General features: G+C 41.2%; 1 protein-coding gene across 1 annotated transcript in view; it reads left to right on the top strand.

The window, feature by feature from the left end:
• The window catches only part of EPHA6 (EPH receptor A6), an 833,227-nt gene that overhangs the window by 747,660 nt on the left and 65,859 nt on the right, over window positions 1-19,708 (top strand). The window contains 1 exon segment of the mRNA XM_043538468.1: window positions 1,787-1,996. Coding sequence (XP_043394403.1) covers window positions 1,787-1,996 — 210 coding nt within the window.

Here is a 19,708-nt window from a genome sequence, read left to right as displayed (position 1 = left end):
CCTGGCCTAACTCTGACCTTGACTCTTGCCTTTTGATCCTGGCTTTAAGCCATTACTCTGATCCCTGCTCCCTGACTACTGACTTGTGACTAACAGTAGCTCAGCTGTGGCTGCTAGGTCAGACCACCTAGGCCTGTGTGGCTGCAACAGGGGAAGGACAGAATAGGTTCCTTAATTATTTGGAGGGAGAGGATTTGGAGTCAGTGAGAAGATCCCTTTTTATCTCTCTGTTCCTAATTGCCAAGTGGAGATTTTTGGCATGATAGCCCCAATCATTGAGCTTTCATCTGGGAGATTCCCCCTGATGCAATATTGCCCCTTTAAGAAGGAACCGTCTCCCCACTTATGGAGTGTCAGGGTACCTCACTGCATCCTTCCCAATGCCCTGACTGCTAACTGTGGACCAGCCTGACTGTAGATGGCAGTTGGGCGGGCAGAGGAAGAATCAGTTGATTATGTAGGTGCAGCATGACTCTTTGGGGAATCAGCATTGACTTCTGTGATAGCAGAGCTGAGGGCATGTAGGCTGCACAGTATTGAAGCAACTGGGACAGTTACAGGATATCCAGGAGGAAAAAGTAATTATGAAACTTATTGGTTCTCAGAGTTAATGTTTATCACATGCCAGTCATTTTGCTTCTAAAGCGCATAATAAAGTTGTAGACATTAAAGAGCAAAACTATTACAAATGACTGGCTTAAATGGAGGGTCTGTAAATCTCTGCTTTGTTTGGAGACTTACAGCTGAAAGCTTTACAAATCTGATCATGTGTCCACTCTGTGGGTCTTTTTTTGACCTAAAAGGTCACATCTTGGAGTTTCGGTGCTTATGAGGGTTGATTACAGAGGGATGTCGAAAGTTAGACTCAAAAGCATTTTCAATAGCTCCAAAATAAAGATCAGAAATAACACATGCATGTGTCTTCACTACAGTGCTAAGGGAGGGTTACAAATTGTGAATACACTCAACTTGCATAAGATCAGCTGTATTGACTTATACAGGGCTCCTAATCATTTAACACTTAAGGCGGGGAAATATACTACTGTTTTTAAAAATACTGAATGATTTGCACCAATAGCTACTGGTATGTTATACAGTAGTTAAGAGGCCAGTAGAAAGAGTTGCATTTTTATGACTTGTTCCCAGCAAAAGAAAAATAAGAGTATCCACTCTGCTGAAATTACTGATTAATACTATATGTGCTCCAAGCCTTCAGACTGCATTTAGCTATTTTTGACAATACAAAGGGATACTGCTTACAAAGCTAAAGTGAGTGGAGTAATAGCAGATATACAGCATGTCATTTCCATTGGGTCTCAGATGTTTGTGGGGGGAGGGGGGCAGGAGGAGGGACTTTGTTATATATTGTTTCATTTATAGTCCAAAATTGATTTTAGGTTTTTGGGAATTTGGAGGGAAGGGGCACTGGGGACTGAAGGTTGGGGAGACAAGGGAATTGTTGGATTAGAAGGGGGATTTGATGGAGGGGAGGGAAAGAAAGGGAAAAGGAAGGTGACCCACACAATGGACAGAGAGAGGTTGGAGAGCTGAAAGGCTGCAGAGAAAGGAGGGGGCAACAAGGAGGAGAACCAACTAACAGTGGGAATACTAGCAAGTGATAACAGTGGATTTGCACTGGGAGTTTTGCCTGGATTGGAAGTGCAGGATTGGACCCTAAATCTATAATTAGTTTTTAAATGCAAACTGCAGTTTATGTAAATAGTGTTAAATACATCAAAACTAGAAATGTTCCTTGAACTTATACTGTGCACTATCTTACTTGCAGAAGCATGATGGACACTTCACAGTCATCCAGCTGGTTGGCATGCTTCGTGGAATTGCATCTGGCATGAAGTATCTCTCAGATATGGGCTATGTACATCGTGATCTGGCAGCCCGTAATATTTTAGTCAACAGTAACCTCATGTGTAAAGTCTCTGATTTTGGTCTGTCACGAGTGTTAGAGGATGACCCTGAAGCTGCTTACACAACAAGTGTGAGTGTCTCTTATCTAATTTGAACAGTTTATTAAATTGTGTCAACTGCATTTGTTTTATTCCTATTTCAACCTAATTTGTGCCTCAGACATAGTAGTTTGGATTGACTGTTTTGTTTCATTATTAGTGTGTGGGGTTTGGATAACTGGGCTGTTTTTTTTAAATGTAATCTTCATTGAAGGTTTTTAAGTAATGCCGAAGCCACCCAGTTTTCTTATCAACCAGCGTTTTACTCCTCTCAGTAAATGCCAGCAACATTTCCACTCCCTTTTTCCCCACAGTAGCAGAGTGGTCTGTCCAGTCAGCAGGCCTAGTGGTCAGGGCCTGCTGCTCTAGTCTCTCTCTCAGTTCACTGTGTGAGGGGCTCCCTGAACAGGGGTCAGCTGGGTCAGCTTTCTTGTCAGTAGCACCCTAGTCCTGCCTGTCCCAGGACTAGGCATAGGGGAATCTGGAAGTGGTAGGGTAACCCAGGTCCTCCCATTCCGCTAGGGCCCTGAAAGTGTGACAGCACCGCCTGGCCTACACTTGGGTCACCTCCCGTTCACCTTCCCCAGCCACTTCCTACCCCATCCAATGTCTCAGTTTGGGGCACGGCTGCTGTTTGATAATAGTCCTTGTTCCAAACCCCCAGAGTCTCAGGCCTGATGCAGGCAACCCTCTGGTGCCCTGCACACAGTTCTCCCTATATCTGGAGTGGTCCCTACAGGGGGGTGTGGGGGAACTTCACAGCAGGGCCACCTCGGTAAGCACTCCTTCACCTCCTAAAAATGGTTTCTCTCTTTCCCCACTAGCTGGGCTGCTGGAGCTCTTTTCATACTGCTCCTTTCCCCAGGAACATGCTTGGCAGTGCCTGAGGGGTGGAGCTTTCCTGGCCCAGTCCTGTTCCAGCTTTTCTCTTGTCTTGGCCTCAGTTAGGGGTTTATAAATCCCCACCATACCCACCCACAGCCCTGGCGTAAATTTGCAAAGACATGCTTTTTTAAAAAGTGAACAAAAAATTCTTGCTGATTCCTATGAACCACATGAAACATTTGGTCATTGTTTTCCAGGTAGAATGCATTCTAACATAATTGGATCACATGCAAGTCTTTATACTGTGTTTGTGATCACCTTTATTAAGCACTCAGACCTTTAGCAATTTCATTTGGACCAGCTTGTTTTTGAACTATCTGGTAGTATAGCAATATGTTGATTTATTCAGTCCCCTTAAAGCCCTGAACAAGCTTGCTAGTTTATCATTTTTCTTCACAGGTTATTCCCTCAGTATCAAATTAATAAAAATGCTGCCTTTTTTAGCATAAAGAATGTTAATTTCTTGTGGTCTTCTTAAAATTAGAGACATGGGATAACTTACTATGCTGTTAACGTTATGGATCTGTCTACTCAAACGTGAATCACAGTTTAGCTTTTTTAACATATTTTTTCAGCTGTTAACTTTGTTTTGTTCATTGGAAAGTTTGCCAGTATCTTCTTAGTGGCATTTTTACACATTTCTGTGATGAAGGCATGCAGTGTTGATGAAGATTAAGTTGATCTTGTACATTTTTCGACCGATATTGGCATCCAGTGATCCACTGACATTATCTAAAATATTCTGAAAAGTATCTTACCAGAGACTTGACCTCATAGGTACTCAGGAGTCTGGAACTCCCTTCAGTGGGAATACTGTGAGTGGAAGAGCTGAAGGATCAACCCACCCCCCCCCCATTTATACTTCAGATATCTAATTATGTTGCTTATGCTTACTGTCTGAAAGAGTACTGACCTTGTTTTCAAGGTTTAAGTCTCCTCATATTAATACTGAAGTGCATTATGCTATAAAAGTAAAAGTGTTGGCTATAATGAAGAATACTTGTTTTTAAATCCTTGAACCTGGAGAACACTGTTCAAACTTGACTTACAACACATAAGATATACAGGATGCAATATGAGGGGAATAAGAAATTGAGTATGTTGGTGTGTTGACAGAAGTTCCATACTGAACGACAGTCTTTTTGGTAAAATAAAATTTTAACTCCCTTTTTGTAATGATTACTAACATTAATGACAGGTTTCAGAGTAGCAGCCATGTTAGTCTGTATCCACAAAAAGAACAGGAGTATTTGTGGCACCTTAGAGACTAACAAATTTATTAGAGCATAAGCTTTCGTGGGCTACAGCCCACTTCATCGGATGCATAGAATGGAACATATAGTAAGATATATATAGATATACACACACATGCAGATAAGCTGGAAGTTACCATACAAACTGTGAGAGGCTAATTAGTTAAGATGCGCTATTATCAGCAGGAGAAAAAATTATTATCACTACAAAAGTTTTTTTCTCCTGCTGATAATAGCTCATCTTAACTAATTAGCCTCTCACAGTTTGTATGGTAACTTCCAGCTTATCTGCATGTGTGTGTATATCTATATATATCTTACTATATGTTCCATTCTATGCATCCGATGAAGTGGGCTTTAGCCCACGAAAGCTTATGCTCAAATAAATTTGTTAGAAAATCATAGAACCTTAGAAAGTTTTCATGGGCTTTATCTATTCAATAGATTTTAACAGATATAACTATTGAGCAATTGTTCCATATGTTTCATAGAGCTTAGATTTTATTATGTGCCTGCCTTTTTGGCTGTAGTATTGTGATTTTGCAATAATGAGGTAACTCATTGTAAAATCATGACCTGCTTTAGACTATAGCACATATGTCAGATATGTTTATGTCTGTTTGGTCAATCATTCACACTGGGTAGAGAGTTGAACAATGATAGCCTTTATCCACAAAGGCAGCTATCCTGTTCTTAATAGTGCTAAAGCACAGCATAATACACAAAGCTTTTTGCTTGAAAACTCTCCACAAACAGCATTATAAATGACTTGACATGCCTTCTGCATCACTCCTTCCTGCATTTGAGCTCTTTTTTGAGACTAGAACTGCAGAGAAGCAGAGAGCGTTTCATGTCAGACTTCATTAATTGAGGATACCTGCAAAATGGCTTTGTGAACCTCTAAACATAAAAGTTGGGTTCACAAAACTAGTTTGGATTCATGAACTATTTTACCTATAATTTAAACTCATGGGGTTTCCTTCTTCTCTCCCTCCCTTTGGAGATTTTCTTGCCCTTCTTTGTTATTTGGTAATTGGATCACTGGTTGCTTGGTTTTAATACCTAGAGTCATGGCTGTATCCTTAAAGAACAGAAAGGTTAATAATTCAGTTTGGGACACGTGGTCAGCATACAGTAAGGAAAGATATGTATATCCTAAGAGTCAAATCAGAAGCTAATCTCTGTGATCCCAATTCTCCTTCTTCTCAGGAGACACAAAGTAGAAGAACATATATTCGTTACTGGGAATAATGGTTTCAGCCATAGATTGATGATAAAAAAAAGTGGCAATATGCCACTAGAGCATGTGACTATAGCCCAGGAAGCCTTGAGCTCCCTCTCTATTGTCAATACAGTTGAATAGCGGCATTCACCTGACAACTATAGCAAATTTTACCTTCACAATGTGTGCTCCTCAGCCACACAAGCTGCTATCCATTTCCTAACGGCTTTGACTCCAGATGGAGCAGAGAATGGTATCAGCATCCTGGAGCTTTGATTAACGAGGCTGGCCCTGAGAGCCCTTCAAAGAGTCTTCTGGAAATAATACATTTTTCTCTGACCAGACAACTTAACCATGATGTCATATGTAAATCAGCAGGGGCCACAATACGACTATTCTACACCAAGATCTTATACAGCTATTCCACTTGGCAGTTATTTACATCCAATCCATCAGGACACTGCACATAATAAAGGTGATATGCACAAAATCTGATGAGTTAATTAGGACTCTCTTGAAGTTGTCGGTCCTTAAGCAGGCCTTAAAGTTAACTCAAGGGAAGATCCCAAGGTGGACCCTCTCACATCTGTGTCCAAACATCTTACAGAATACATTTTCTCTGATCCCCCTTGGATAATGAAGAAGATAAAACCAGGACACAAAGTCACCTTATAGCACCTTACTGGCCAAGACATAATTGGTTTTCTGACCTAGTTAAGATGTCAGGAGGAACCTATTTTTTTCCCAAATGGCCAGGACCTCATTCACTCAGGAGATGATACCTCGCAAAAACTTGACAAACCTGATCTTAGCAGTGTGGTTCTTGAGTAAAAAGTTATAAGCTCATTATGTTACTCACCAAAAGTCATAAATATCTTCTTGTAAGCCAGGAAAATATCCACTAACAGAATCTACTGACACCTGGGGTAGCTTTTAGGCATGATGCTAAGAGAAAGCAAAGAGATCAGTTTCTTCCAGTTGCAAAAAATATGGAACTTCCTTACTCGCAGGGTTTTGACCTTGAAGCTATGTCCTTCAGCTCTCAACAAATGTGTGGGAGAACTCATGGACAACTTCTCTACTCCAATCCACATGTTACTAGATCTATCAAAGCAGCATAAAATCTATTCAATTCCATATAATCTTTTTCCACATGCGGAGTAAACCTTGCACTTCAGGTGCTAATATACAGACTTTGTGCTCCTACGATATGGGTTTCTTTATTTCCTTTTTATAGAGATTCTAACAGCCAACTACCTATAGGGCATGCAGTACTCCACAGAAGAGCCTTGTGGCGTATTCCACAATGATATTGTTCTGTGCACCTCTCCTTTATTTATCTCCAAGTACAACACACTCTTTCTGTGATCACAGGAAATAGTGCTTCCTCCTTTTTTACCCTAATTTCTGTGCCACAAAGAAAAAAGTGGCACAAGTTAGATATTTTCCTAGCAATCTGAGTCTACCTAGAAAGAATCAAGCCAATCTGAAGCCATAAGACCCCTTTTTTTTGTAGATTCTCATCCATGGTGCAGGAGACAATGGTGCCAAGCTCTTGGCAGTTGGAGAAGATACTGTACGAGAGCAGAATTCAAATGAAAGAATATGAAGTTGTCATGTACTATGGCTAGAACAGGCTGCATACACTAAAGAAATATGAAAAGCAGCAGCTTGATTAAACATACACCCTTTGACCATGTATTACAAACGGGACTTGCGCCCCTCAGCAGACACAACCTTTAGCTAGAGAGTATTGCAATCCATTGGGGAATCCTAGATTGCTCTTCTGTTGTTGTCCAATATATATTTTATTTTCACACACTAGTCTATGTTCTGGGTTCTCACTACTATCACATACTTCTGGTGTGGTTTAGCAAATATCTCTTTACTTTCCCTTGTAAAGATTTATTTACTTCTGTGTTTAATTTCTCATAAAACATGTCCGACAATCCATCCCACCCTTGTCTCATTCTTCCTAATACAGCTTTTTCTGAAGGAGGTTACCTCTTGGACTGCACTCATCACATTTTTTTAAAAAAGTTGCCAGATTTTGCTATTCTTTTTCTGTTGGCACACACCACTAATTTTTTGCTAGTGTCAGGAGTTATTCCTATTAATATTTTCAGTAGCTTTGGGAAAAATCATTCCAGAGGTTCTCCATGGAGAAGTACGTATGCCATGGGACACCACAGAATCTGCCAGTATATTGCCTCCCATCTGTGTGGACAAAGAGCCAGGCCTTAGGTGGAAAGCGGGCCAGCATTTGCAGAGAGATGAAATTGATAGGCAAACCAACATTTTTGCCTTCTCTGGTGTATTTAATGACTGGATCAGGCCTGGTTGGTTGGATCATTACTGATCCACAAACAGACTATTGCCAAGAAAAGTGTCCATCTCTTTTGGGCTGTTGAGCTAAGGACAGTGGGCCCTCTGACAAATCTGACATGTGAAAGCAGGCAGCTGTAACTGAAGGAAAGCTGATGCATCTGATGGCTGACGTAAAGACAGATGTTATGGAGAATTGTAGAGTTCCCTGGTTCTAAAATTTAATCTGAAGAAGCTTTATTTATTTATTTGAGTCTCTATGCGTGACTGTTAGTAGAGTGGTACAAAATACTAGTTTGGGTTTTATTTTGTTTTTTGTACATCTGGGAGTGGAGTGGAGTTTAAGGAACTGGAAAAAATGACAGATGAAGTTGTGAGAGGAAAAGTCCAGAGAAGAAATTACTAAGAAAAGTTGCTGCACTCCAAGCTCAAACTGAAACACTAGTTAAGAGACAATATACAACTAGGAAAGGTGGAGCAGCTGGAGAATGCCAATAAGCACTGTAGTTTAGGATTAGTAAATTTCCCAAAGGCTTTAGACTGTGAGACTACTGTAAGAGCTCTTGAATAGTTTGAACAGTACAGGAAAAGACAAAAATCTCAGAAACTGGCTTTCTGACTTCTGTGACATCCTTTTTTCCTCCAACCTACTGACAGAACTGAGGGTAAATGTGTTTTTGATATTAGGGTTAGCGGGTGGGGAGAATAAGAGATTTGTCTCTACTTGATGTAATGGAAGGCAAGACCTACAGCAAGATTCAATTTTGGAACAGAAAGTGGGAATTAAGACCTAGTAACACCCCATCTGCAATATTTGTGTCTCAAATTGATCAGGAACTGATAAGGCAACTTCTGTGAGAACTAAATGGTATGCCTTTTTCCAGGGAGACAAAATTTTACCTTTTACTAGAGGTTGCCAAGACAACACCAGATCATAAAAAAAAAAGACATTTCTAGCATATAAATAGGAACTTTAGTCAATACAGAGGGAGTTTAGGCTCGGTACCCCTGTTTTCAGACAGCCCTATGTTGTAGCCCATGAACCAATTTTCTTTAAAATACAGTAAAAGTTTATCTGCAATTATGAAGGAACTCTGAGCCCCAGAGAAACATGTACATGTGAGGAATGTGTATATGTAGTTAGAATAGAATTTGTAGCGCCACTGCATTGAGACTAAGTTGGTGATTCTGTTAATGGTGAAGCCTTAATAGGTCTGCCTTAAATGTGATTTAGTGAGATAAAAAGCTGCTTCAAACTGAATTATATGGTATATAAAGAAATGAATTCAAGATTACTCCTGCCTATCTGTTATATTGCTGAATTCAGTCCTTAATATATTTTGTTTTTTCCCCAATTTTATGTAGGAATAGGATTATTACCTTGTCCTCACTGTATAATTTGGTGGACTTTATGGGCCTGATCCTGCTTAAATCAGCCTGAGATGCTAAAGTTGAATAAAGTAGCCCGAGCAGAGACACTTCAAGGTTATTAGATTCAACTGAGGAACAAAACAGATTGATGCCAGCAATCTAGTTTAAATAGTAACCCAGGGCAAAACTTAAGTGAGATCAGAATGGGGCCCTAAATTTATACACTGAAATTAGGTGAATTATGTTGTTTTCATGAATCACACAATATCTATTTTCTTGTTATGGTACATGGATTATGCTCAGCCTAATGAGGAAAAAATGCACGATAGGTTGTTAAAAAGTATAAAAAAAGTTACCTAGTTAATTCATGCTGACAAGTGATACTTATCTTATGAACTTTTTATGTGCTGGGACAAGCAGAATAGCTGGAAAAAAATTTTTAAGAATCAGTTTACCAGGAGAAAATAGAGTGAAACAATTACTGGTAACTGTTCAGGCAAAGTCAGAGAGTGAGTAGGTGCCACAAGGGTTTGTATTAACCAGTGTTTGTTTTCCCTTTCATTAACTGCATTAGGTAGGGTAGAGTTTCTCATCTAGCTAATTTTGCAGACACCATGAAAATAAAACATTCTAGTATCACCAATATGAGAGGAATGTACAGAAAATTACTAATTATGGATTTGTATTTGGAACTCAGTTCACCTCTGAAGATATGGAAAGTGTTCTACAATCCCACTGAATACTGTTTTATCTAGATTTTATATTTGATCTTGCTACCAATCAGCTAAAAAATGAATTCCTGCCTGATGGGGCATCTCAGGGAAAAGCCTAGCTGAACTTGTGTAGTCCAGCTAGTCTCTGCATTGCAGAGGTCCTACCTGTATCTTGGGGTTGATGAACCCCCCACCTTTCCCCATCTTCTTCTTGGCCAACTGAGCACTACACAGCAGTGCCACTCCTTACCCTCCCTAGGAAGAGAATATTCTCAGAGTCATCTAGATGGAGGACGTGCACATATTCAGGTTGTCCCCCCTCACCATTTTTGACAAGGGGTAGGTTCCTTCCATTTCATGGAGCAGCACTGCTGACGTAGCTCCAAACAGAATGGTCAGCTTCAAGTAGCAATAGAGCTAATGAGGAGGAGCAGAAATAGCGTCCTGGGCTCCTCCTTCTCCCTTCTCCCCATTCCCTACAAATTACTTGGGTGAAGTGCAAGTTTGAACACCCTCTTCCCATCTCTGTCTTTCCATTGCTGGGGATGAGGTGCAGGATGTTTGGAGAGTTGCTCCAGGGCAGTATTTCCCAAAGTGCAGGGACTAGATGGAAAGGGTGAGGGTCAGCAGACAGGCCTCAGTTTTTCTGCAGAGTCCCCATTTTCATATTTTTAAAAGTAAGCCTGAGCTTTTATGGTTGTGAACAAAATCTTCAAAATGTGATCATACTATAACTAATGCAACAATGTCTGCCTACGGGCTTGTCTACACAGGGCAGCAATGCACACTAAATGGGGGTGATTTCTAAAATGCACCGACGTGTTGTGCAGTGACTGGGCCATATAGACCCTGCTGGTGCACACTAAAAGTTCCCTGGTGGGCATTAATGGAGTGCTGTGCAGCCATGTTGTTGGGCTTTAGAAATCCCACCCCTCCAGTGTGCATAGCCGCACCATGTAAAGAAGTCCTGCATTTGCAAAGAGCCTTAAACAATAGCAGAGAGGAGTGAACTGCTCTGTTTGTTTTAATGGGTGCTGACTCTGATGCCAGTTGTACTTTAAAATGTCAGCAGTGTTAACTGTTTCACTTCTGAGACCATGTGTGAAAGGAAAGGAGTTGCATTCCCAATGTGTGTGGGGGACACAGAAGATGTATAAATTAAGATAGGTCATTTACAACACATGGTGGGATTGTGGTGGTGTTTGGGTAGTGGTGAAGTCTCATTTGCTTAAATTTCCAGCCCAACTGGCTCTGCAATCTGCTCTTGGAAAATTAATATAAAGCCCCTCCATGTCACCTCCTTCACCAAGCCACTGTCCTCTTGATTGGTCAGCCCAGTGCAGAGGTAAGTTACATGAGAGTCTAGAGCCAATGCTCACTCTGTGCAAGCACACATAACCTTGGGGCCCAAACAAGTGATGTGATTGCAGAAACAGTTGTGTTCCTCTCTACCTGTAACATTTAAAGGTGTCACTTCATCCAAAATTGATTAAATCACATCTTTCAAAGTAGAAAAAAAAATCTACCCACTGGGATGATGGTTGTTTTTTGTTTTGTTTTGTTTGCTGATTTGCAACAGACCATGTGTCATTTATCAAAATGTAAATACAGTAGAACCTCACAGTTACAAACACCTCGGGAATGGAGGTTATTCATAACTCTGAAATGTTTGTAACTCTGAACAAAACGTTATGGTGGTTCTTTCAAAAGGTTACAACTGAGCATTGCCTTAATACAGCTTTGAAACTCTACTATGCAGCTGAAAAATTTTAACATCTTAATTTAAATGAAACAAGCACAGAAATCTTTTTTTAAACTTTCCCTTTATTTTTTTAGTAGCTTATATTTAATACGGTATTGTACTGTATTAGCTTTTTGGGGGCGGGTCTCTGTTGCTTCCTGATTTTGCACTTCTAGTTCCAAATGAAGTGTGTGGGTAGTCAGTCAGTTCGTACTCTGAGGTTCTACTGTATTTCAATCGATCCCTGTTCTTGGATTCTTTTTTGAGATTTTTTTTCCTGCTGAGCTTCTGGATTCATCTAAGGGTTTTTTGGTTGGTTGGTTGGTTGTTTTAGTTTGTTTTTTCCCGCTTTTTTATTTTATTCCCTGCTAAAAAGGCAAAAAGATAACTAAACCCAGAAGCACAGCAGGAAAAGAACTTGGGGAAGATCTGTTACAATTATATTCTTCTTAGGACAAGAATAAAAGTAGTGAGTGTGAATTACAGTCTCCTTCCCCATATCCTTGTGATTTGTTGTACCTTGGTGTGTTCCCCTTCTTATGGTAGTTGTTTGTTGCTTAAACTATGAAGAGACAAGTAAATACTCCACAGTAAATTTACACTGAGATTTGCATTTAGGGGCAACTTAATCCTGCATTATTAAAGATTGAATTTAGTCTCCAAACTTAATACAATAATTCTTCAGATGCCATTAAATTCCTTTTTTTCTTATCAAATATGTATCTTTTTCAAGGAAACAGTTTTTCCATAATGATTTTGGAAATTTAGCACCAGTCTTTTTTTACCTTTTACTCTTGAATTCTAAACCGTTATTCCCTTAATTTATCATAATTAATTCAGTCTCCAGCAAGAAGAGTGGACTAAATTTTCCAATCAATAAGCTACATAGTGTCTATGATGGCAAAGGGGCAGCTGCCTTTAGGAGAGCTGCAAGCTGTCTCTCTGCCAACTTGGATTTCAACTCACTTTCTCCTAGCCTTCTGCCAATTTCTCATGTGCAAATACTTTATCAACATACCTAGGTGAAGAGTTAAATTCTATTAACTATCTTATTGTTTGCTGAAGTTGGATATCAGGTTGTGTGTGAGTACAATTGTGAGGAACTGGATATGTGTATTGTGCGGGATTTTATAACAGAATTGAAAATGAGTTTGTTATGGAGCTCGGCAGTCAGTAATAGATATTATAGTATTTTGGAGGTAAGAGTGAGATAAAATTGGTCTAGATGTTAATGTGGCTGTAGTGGTGACTTCCCTGATTTGTGGTAATTATGTTGATTATTTTCTCATGAGACCGGATCCTGAACTAGATGGACCCTTGGGTCCGATCCACTATGGTAATTCCTGTGATTTAAAAAGCAAGGGTAATTAACTATTGGAACAACTTACCCCGGGCTGTAGTGGTCTCTGTGTCACTTGAAGTGCTTAAATCAAAATTCTGTGTCTTTCTAAAAGATATGTTCTCGCTCAACGAAAAGGGCTTGATGCAAAAATTACACAATGACATTCCGTGCTCTGTGCTATGCAAGAGGTCATACTAGATGATCATAAAATGATCCCTTCTGACCTTAAAATGCATAACTTACCAAAAGAAGTGTGTTATTTAATTTTGCCAAATGCATGTTAATGAAGGTGGTAACTAATGGTGAACACAGGAATTACAATTCAAATGGAAGCATAACATGGAATGCAAGCCAGGAAGAAGAATGTAAGAGTAATTTTGAGAAATGGGTTTGGAGCAGTGAAACCAGGCGGACAAGGACAAGCATATAAATCTGCAGAAAGTACTGATGTTTTATGTTGTACTAGTGAGACTCAATATAGAATATTACGTGTAACTGTAAACTCCATATTATGGAGAAAACATGGCAGAAATAAAAAACTGCAGCAGAGCACAAGTGGGCAACCAAAATAATTTAGGATTTGGGTAGTTGAAACAGTTACAAAAAATTAGCAAAGCTAACTTTTATAGATAAAATAGCCTGTGCAGAGAATTTTCTGAGAATAAAGATTCAGAAGAGAAAGAAGCAAGCATTGATAACAACAAACTCTTTAAATAGTAACTAACCCAATAACAGGAGGTCATGAAATGAAACTGAGGCGAGGAATAGCCTATAAAAAATGCAGTTTGAATTTTCACTGTGCTTGGTTATAATAAGAAACAAGAGGTAATAAAAGCAAATGGCAGACAGCAGGCCAGGAGGGAGTCTGGAATTTTTTTTAAAGATACAGATAAAATTAGATAGTGTCTTCAGCTATATTTTGGAATTTAGGATAATGATATAGTTGAATTGATTTAGTTCAAATGTTGTGCGTTGACATTACAGTATACTGGTATGATGATCCATCTCAAAGGAAATCTATCCTTCACTTATCTTCAGAGGCAAAAAAGGGGATTTTTCCACCACTACGCTGCTTAGTGGATATAGCACTATAGACCTTTGCAGAATAATTGGTCCAATCTAGAAGGCATTATTTTTAAATTCAGATACAGAACCATACTAAATAAGTTACCAGTTCACAAAACCAAAGTTTTGTTAGGCCCAACACTTCAATTCTCCTTTTTGGCCTTGTCTACACTGGGAAGGGACAGAGTGCTAGACATAATTTAGCATACAGTGTAGACAAAGATTATGTTTAACAGTGTGTCATGTGGTCATGGTTAATCCTAACCATGTACTGTATTTTGTTTTGTATCTATGTTTTAAAATATGCCTTCTAGATTACAGTTAAATCAACTAATATGAAGTTATCAGTCATTCTGGCATCAACTCCTCTGCTCCTTACCTTTCGGACAGAGGTGCTGATTTGTTTAACAGACTGGAAGTGTCCCTGTTTCTCTTATGTATGAGAGGGTGTGTGCACCCATCAGAGCCACAGAGAATTGGCACACTGTACTACCTATACTGAGGAGGAAATGCTGTGGACCAAGTTCCAAAGGTGTAATTCCTTCTCCTGTGTAATGGTGCTGTGTGTAACTCAGTCACTTTATTTCTGTGTTAGGATACATCAGGGAGTGAGAAGACTGATGATGGGGAAGGTAAAAGGAGTACAACTACAAGGGAGAACATAGGAATGGAGAGAGATCATTATTTAGCAAGAGGAAAAAAGAGAGAAATCATGGGCAAGCTACGTATTTCTCAACCTACCACCTTTTAAAATGTGGCTACCTACGACAGTATATTATACTCCATGTATCTAATAGCCTGGTATACAGTTCTCTTTCCTCTCTAAGTTGCTTTTATGAAAAATCTAACAAAATAAAAACTATGCTTCCCAGACAACGTACAATTCAGAAGGAATAATTTAAATAAATAACTGTCTTTATTATGTATTCAGAAATACAATTTCCTGTTTCTCCTGGTGACTTGATTCCCTAATTAAGGACTCTGGGATACATGGACAGGGTCACTTTCCTTGCAGGACTTTGGCAATACCTTCCACTGCATACAAGGAACTTTAAAAATATATTTTAGCTGCATCATATGTGGTATAAACTGCTTAGAGCCATAATGGTTACTCAATAGATTTGTCAAAGTATTGTCTGGGATCGTGTTGTGTAATTAACTAGTACAACTTCTAGTGAGTCATTTTTAGAAGTGAACTTCCCTTGTGATCCATAACTGGAAATTTGTCCAGTGAGATCATGACATCAAACTATTCCTTTTTCATAGGATTTTTTCCTTAAGATCTTCTGATTATTATTAAGATTGGTTTTTGTGAAAGGTATGGCACTCACTGAATTTGGGCCAAAACAAAAAGCCGTTGTTAGCATCTAAGTCAGAGGTGGGCAAACTACAGCCCGGGGGCCATATCCGGCCAGCGGGACCATCCTGCCCGGCCCTTGAGCCCCGGCGCCCCCCGCCGCTGTCCCTCGTCCCATGCTGCCGCAAGTGGCTGCAAGCTCCTGTAGCTCTGAGCGGCATGGTAAGGGGGTGGTGGCGACGCGCGCATGTGTGGCGGTGAAAGGGTTGGGTAGGGGGTCCTGGGGGGCAGTCAGGGGACAGGGAGCGGTTGGATGGGGCGGCGGTTCTGGGGCAGTCGTGGAACAGGAGGGGTTGGATAGGGCGTGGGAGTCCCAGGGGTGTGTGTGGATAAGGTTCAGGGGGCAGTCAGGGGACAGGGAGCGGGGGGGGTTGGATAGGGGGTGGGATCCCGGGGGGGGCAGTTCCGGGAGGGGGCGGTCAGGGGACAAGGAGCAGAGGGGGTTGGATGGGTTGGGGGCTCTGAGGGGGGCAGTCAGGGGGCGCGAAGTTGGAGCAGGCAGATAGGGGGTGGGGGCCAGGCTATTTGGGGGGCACACCCTTCCCTACCCAGCCCTCCATACCATTTCACACCCCGATGTGGCCCTCGGGCCAAAAAGTTTGCCCACACCTGATCTAAGTGATCCTTAAATATCTTCACGGTCATAGATATGTCAAACTGATGTGCTTGAATATTATTTCTGAAGTCATATCAATGAAATTAAGACTGTATATGTTGGAATGATACTGGGTAAAAAAATTTAAAACAGCCCATGTGATTAAGGGGCCGAAGTCCCATTTTTTTCATTGGATTTAGGCGCTTTTGAAAATGTTACTTTCCAACAGCTACCAGTCAACATTTCAAGATAGTTTTGACCTTCATGACCTTCAATAAAACAAGAACGTGACAGTTTATCTACTCTCCATGAATTGTTGTGGCATTCTGCCATTAATACCTAATATTACCAAGAGCCTCTCAAAACACTTCAATAATTATCTGAATTTTCAGTCTAATTTCATGCACGTCTGTTTTCGTCACGCATATGAAGCTTGATTGCGTGCATTCATAATTGTTTACTTTTAATTTATTAATCAGAATCACCATATTGCAAGACTATAATTAGGGAGCTGTGGCAAACATGCAGAATATGAAGCTATTGATAGATGTCTAGCAATATCTAATACTATAATATCCATGCTTGAGATTAAAAATATAGGAATATTACAGACATATCAAAGCTTTTGTGTTTATTGATAATCATGTGAATGGGCTTTATCATACATGGCAGTTTTGAAAGGCTATTGCAATGTCTAAATTAAGTATAGTTTCATTGTGTGGTAGTTTACTTATTATTAGGCTTTGCAGAATTCAATTTTTTTGTAATTTTGATGGATAATATCTCTGTTTATTTTTAAGCATTTTTTTTTCAGTTTCTATCTATTTGAATATGCAGTTATGTGAAATTATGGGGCTGGTCAACTTATGTCAAAGTATACAATATCCTTAAATCAAACTCTAATAAGTTCTCAAGCAGCATTTCTCTTACTTTGCCTTTCTTTAAATTTTGATTATTATCGATGGAAATATTTTGTCAGTTTGTGTGTGTATTGGGAAAATGATGTTTACCAGCACTGACTGATTAAAAACCTAATCCCTCCAAGCCTTCTTATTGTTTAGAATATTAATATTCAAAAAATCAGCTAAGATATAATGTACCAGAATATATTTTTACCATATAAACATATTAAACTGAAACATGTCTGATAGTAGACTGCACAAGTGATATGTACTCTAGGTGAGTTTAAAGTCAGTTCCATAAGATCAGCATTGTTGTGTTAAATACCAAGTGAACTGACACTAACAAAAAGAAAAGGAGTACTAGTGGCACCTTCGAGACTAACCAATTTATTTGAGCATAAGCTTTTGTGACCAGAGGTCCTCAGGCCCAGATACCTCCCAGATACTCTTGGAGCGGAGGGAAACTGTGAGTGTGGGTGGGAAGAAGGTCACTGCGTGGAGGGACACTGGAGCACAAGTGTCAGCTATCCATGCTTCCTTAGTGGACCCCAATTTAATCAACCCAGAGATCCAAGAGACGATTCAACCCTTCAAGTCCAACTCTTTCAATTTGCCTACAGCCAAGTTGCCTGTCCAGTACCAGGGCTTGTCAGGAACGTGGACTTTTGCAGTCTATGATGATTATCCCATCCCCATGCTGTTGGGGGAAGACTTGGCCAATCATGTAAAGTCAGCCAAGAGGGTGGGAATGGTCACCCGCAGCCAGACGAAACCAGCCGTCACGCCTAGCGCTGTTCCGGAAACTTCTACCAGGACCTGGTCAGAGGTGATGGACTCGGACCCCGGGTCCATGTCTGCAACAGCAGTAGTGGATCCAGTCCCAGAGACCCAGATGGAACCAGTCCCAGAACCGGAACTGGCGGAACAACCAGCACCAGACCCATTGCCAGCACTGAATCCAGTACTTGCAACCCCAACACCAGAGGGCCCCACCGAACCTGAACCAACAGCAGCCCATAACCCTACAAAGAAGCTCAGATGGAGCCTGAACCCCAACATAGTGCCCCAGCGGAGAGCGGTTCACAGTCAACGGAAACAGCCCCATCCCCTACATCGCTTCCAGAGGGACCAAGCATAGGTCCACAATCCAATGAGGAACTGATGTCTCCAGCATCAAGGGAACAGTTCCAGACCGAACAGGAAGCAGATGAAAGCCTCCAGAGAGCATGGATGGTGGCATGGAGCAACCCACCGCCTCTCAGCTCTTCTAATCGATCCAGGTTTGTTGTAGAAAGAGGACTTTTATACAAGGAAACTCTGGTGGACACCAGGAAGACTTGCATCCTCAGAGACAGTTGGTAGTTCCAACTAAGTACCGGGTCAAGCTCTTGAGCTTAGCCCACGATCATCCTAGTGGCCATGCTGGAGTGAACAGAACCAAAGACCGTTTGGGGAGGTCATTCCAATGTTTCTACCTATTTCCGGTCTTGTGAAGTATGTCAAAGAGTGGGAAAACCCCAAGACCAGGTCAAAGTCCATCTCCAGCCACTCCCCATCATTGAAGTTCCGTTTCAGCGAGTAGCTGTGGATATTCTGGGTCCTTTTCCGAAAAAGACACCCAGAGGAAAGCAGTACATACTGACTTTCATGGATTTTGCCACCCGATGGCCGGAAGCAGTAGCTCTAAGCAACACCAGGCTAAAAGTGTGTGCCAGGCACTAGCAGACATTTTTGCCAGGGTAGGTTGGCCCTCCGACATCCTCACAGATGCAGGGACTAATTTCCTGGCAGGAACTATGGAAAACCTTTGGGAAGCTCATGGGGTAAATCATTTGGTTGCCACTCCTTACCACCATCAAACAAATGGCATGATGGAGAAGTTTAATGGAACTTTGGGGGCCATGATACGTAAATTCGTAAATGAGCACTCCAATGATTGGGACCTAGTGTTACAGCAGTTACTCTTAGGCTACAGAGCTGTACCACATCCCAGTTTAGGGTTTTCACCATTTGAACTTGTATATGGCCGCGAGGTTAAGGGGCCATTACAGTTGGTGAAGCAGCAATGGGAGGGATTGCACCTTCTCCAGGAACTAACATTCTGGACTTTGTGACCAAGCTACAAAACACCCTCCGAACCTCTGTAGCCCTTGCTAAAGAAAACCTACCGGATGCTCAAAAAGAGAAAAAAGCCTGGTGTGATAAACATGCCAGAGAGCGTTCCTTCAAAGTAGGGAACCAGGTCATGGCCTTAAATGCGCTCCAGGCCCATAAGATGGAAGCGTCGTGGGAAGGGCCATTCACAATCCAGGAGCGCCTGGGAGCTGTTAATTATCTCATAGCATTCCCCACCTCCAACTGAAAGCCTAAAATGTACCATATTAACTCTCTAAAGCCCTTTTATTCCAGAGATTTAAAGGTTTGTCAGTTTACAGCCCAGGGAGGAGACGACGCTGAGTGGCCTGAAGGTGTCTACGAAGCGACAGCAGATCCAGGAGCTGTGCGCTAGCTACACGCTGACGTTCTCAGCCACCCCAGGACTGACTGAACGGGCATACCACTCCATTGACACAGGTAATGCTCACCCAATTAGAGTCCAACCTTACCGGATGTCTCCTCAAGCTAAAACTGCTATAGAACGGGAGATCCAGGATATGTTACAGATAGGTGTAATCTGCCCCTCTGGAAGTGCATGGGCATCTCCAGTGGTTCTAGTTCCCAAACCAGATGGGGAGATACGTTTTTGCATGGACTACCATAAGCTAAATGCTGTGACTCGCCCAGACAACTATCCAATGCCACGCACAGATGAACTATTAGAGAAACTGGGAGGGGCCCAGTTCATCTCTACCTTGGACTTAACCAAGGGGTACTTGCAGGTACCGCTAGATGAATCCGCGAAGGAAAGGTCAGCCTTCACCACACATGTTGGGCTGTATGAATTTAATGTACTCCCTTTCGGGCTGCGGAATG

This window comes from Chelonia mydas, chromosome 1 (assembly GCF_015237465.2).
Source record: "Chelonia mydas isolate rCheMyd1 chromosome 1, rCheMyd1.pri.v2, whole genome shotgun sequence".
NCBI lineage: Eukaryota > Metazoa > Chordata > Testudines > Cheloniidae > Chelonia > Chelonia mydas.
Note: the sequence above shows the minus strand (reverse complement) of the source record. Positions and strands in the feature narration are given on the sequence as shown.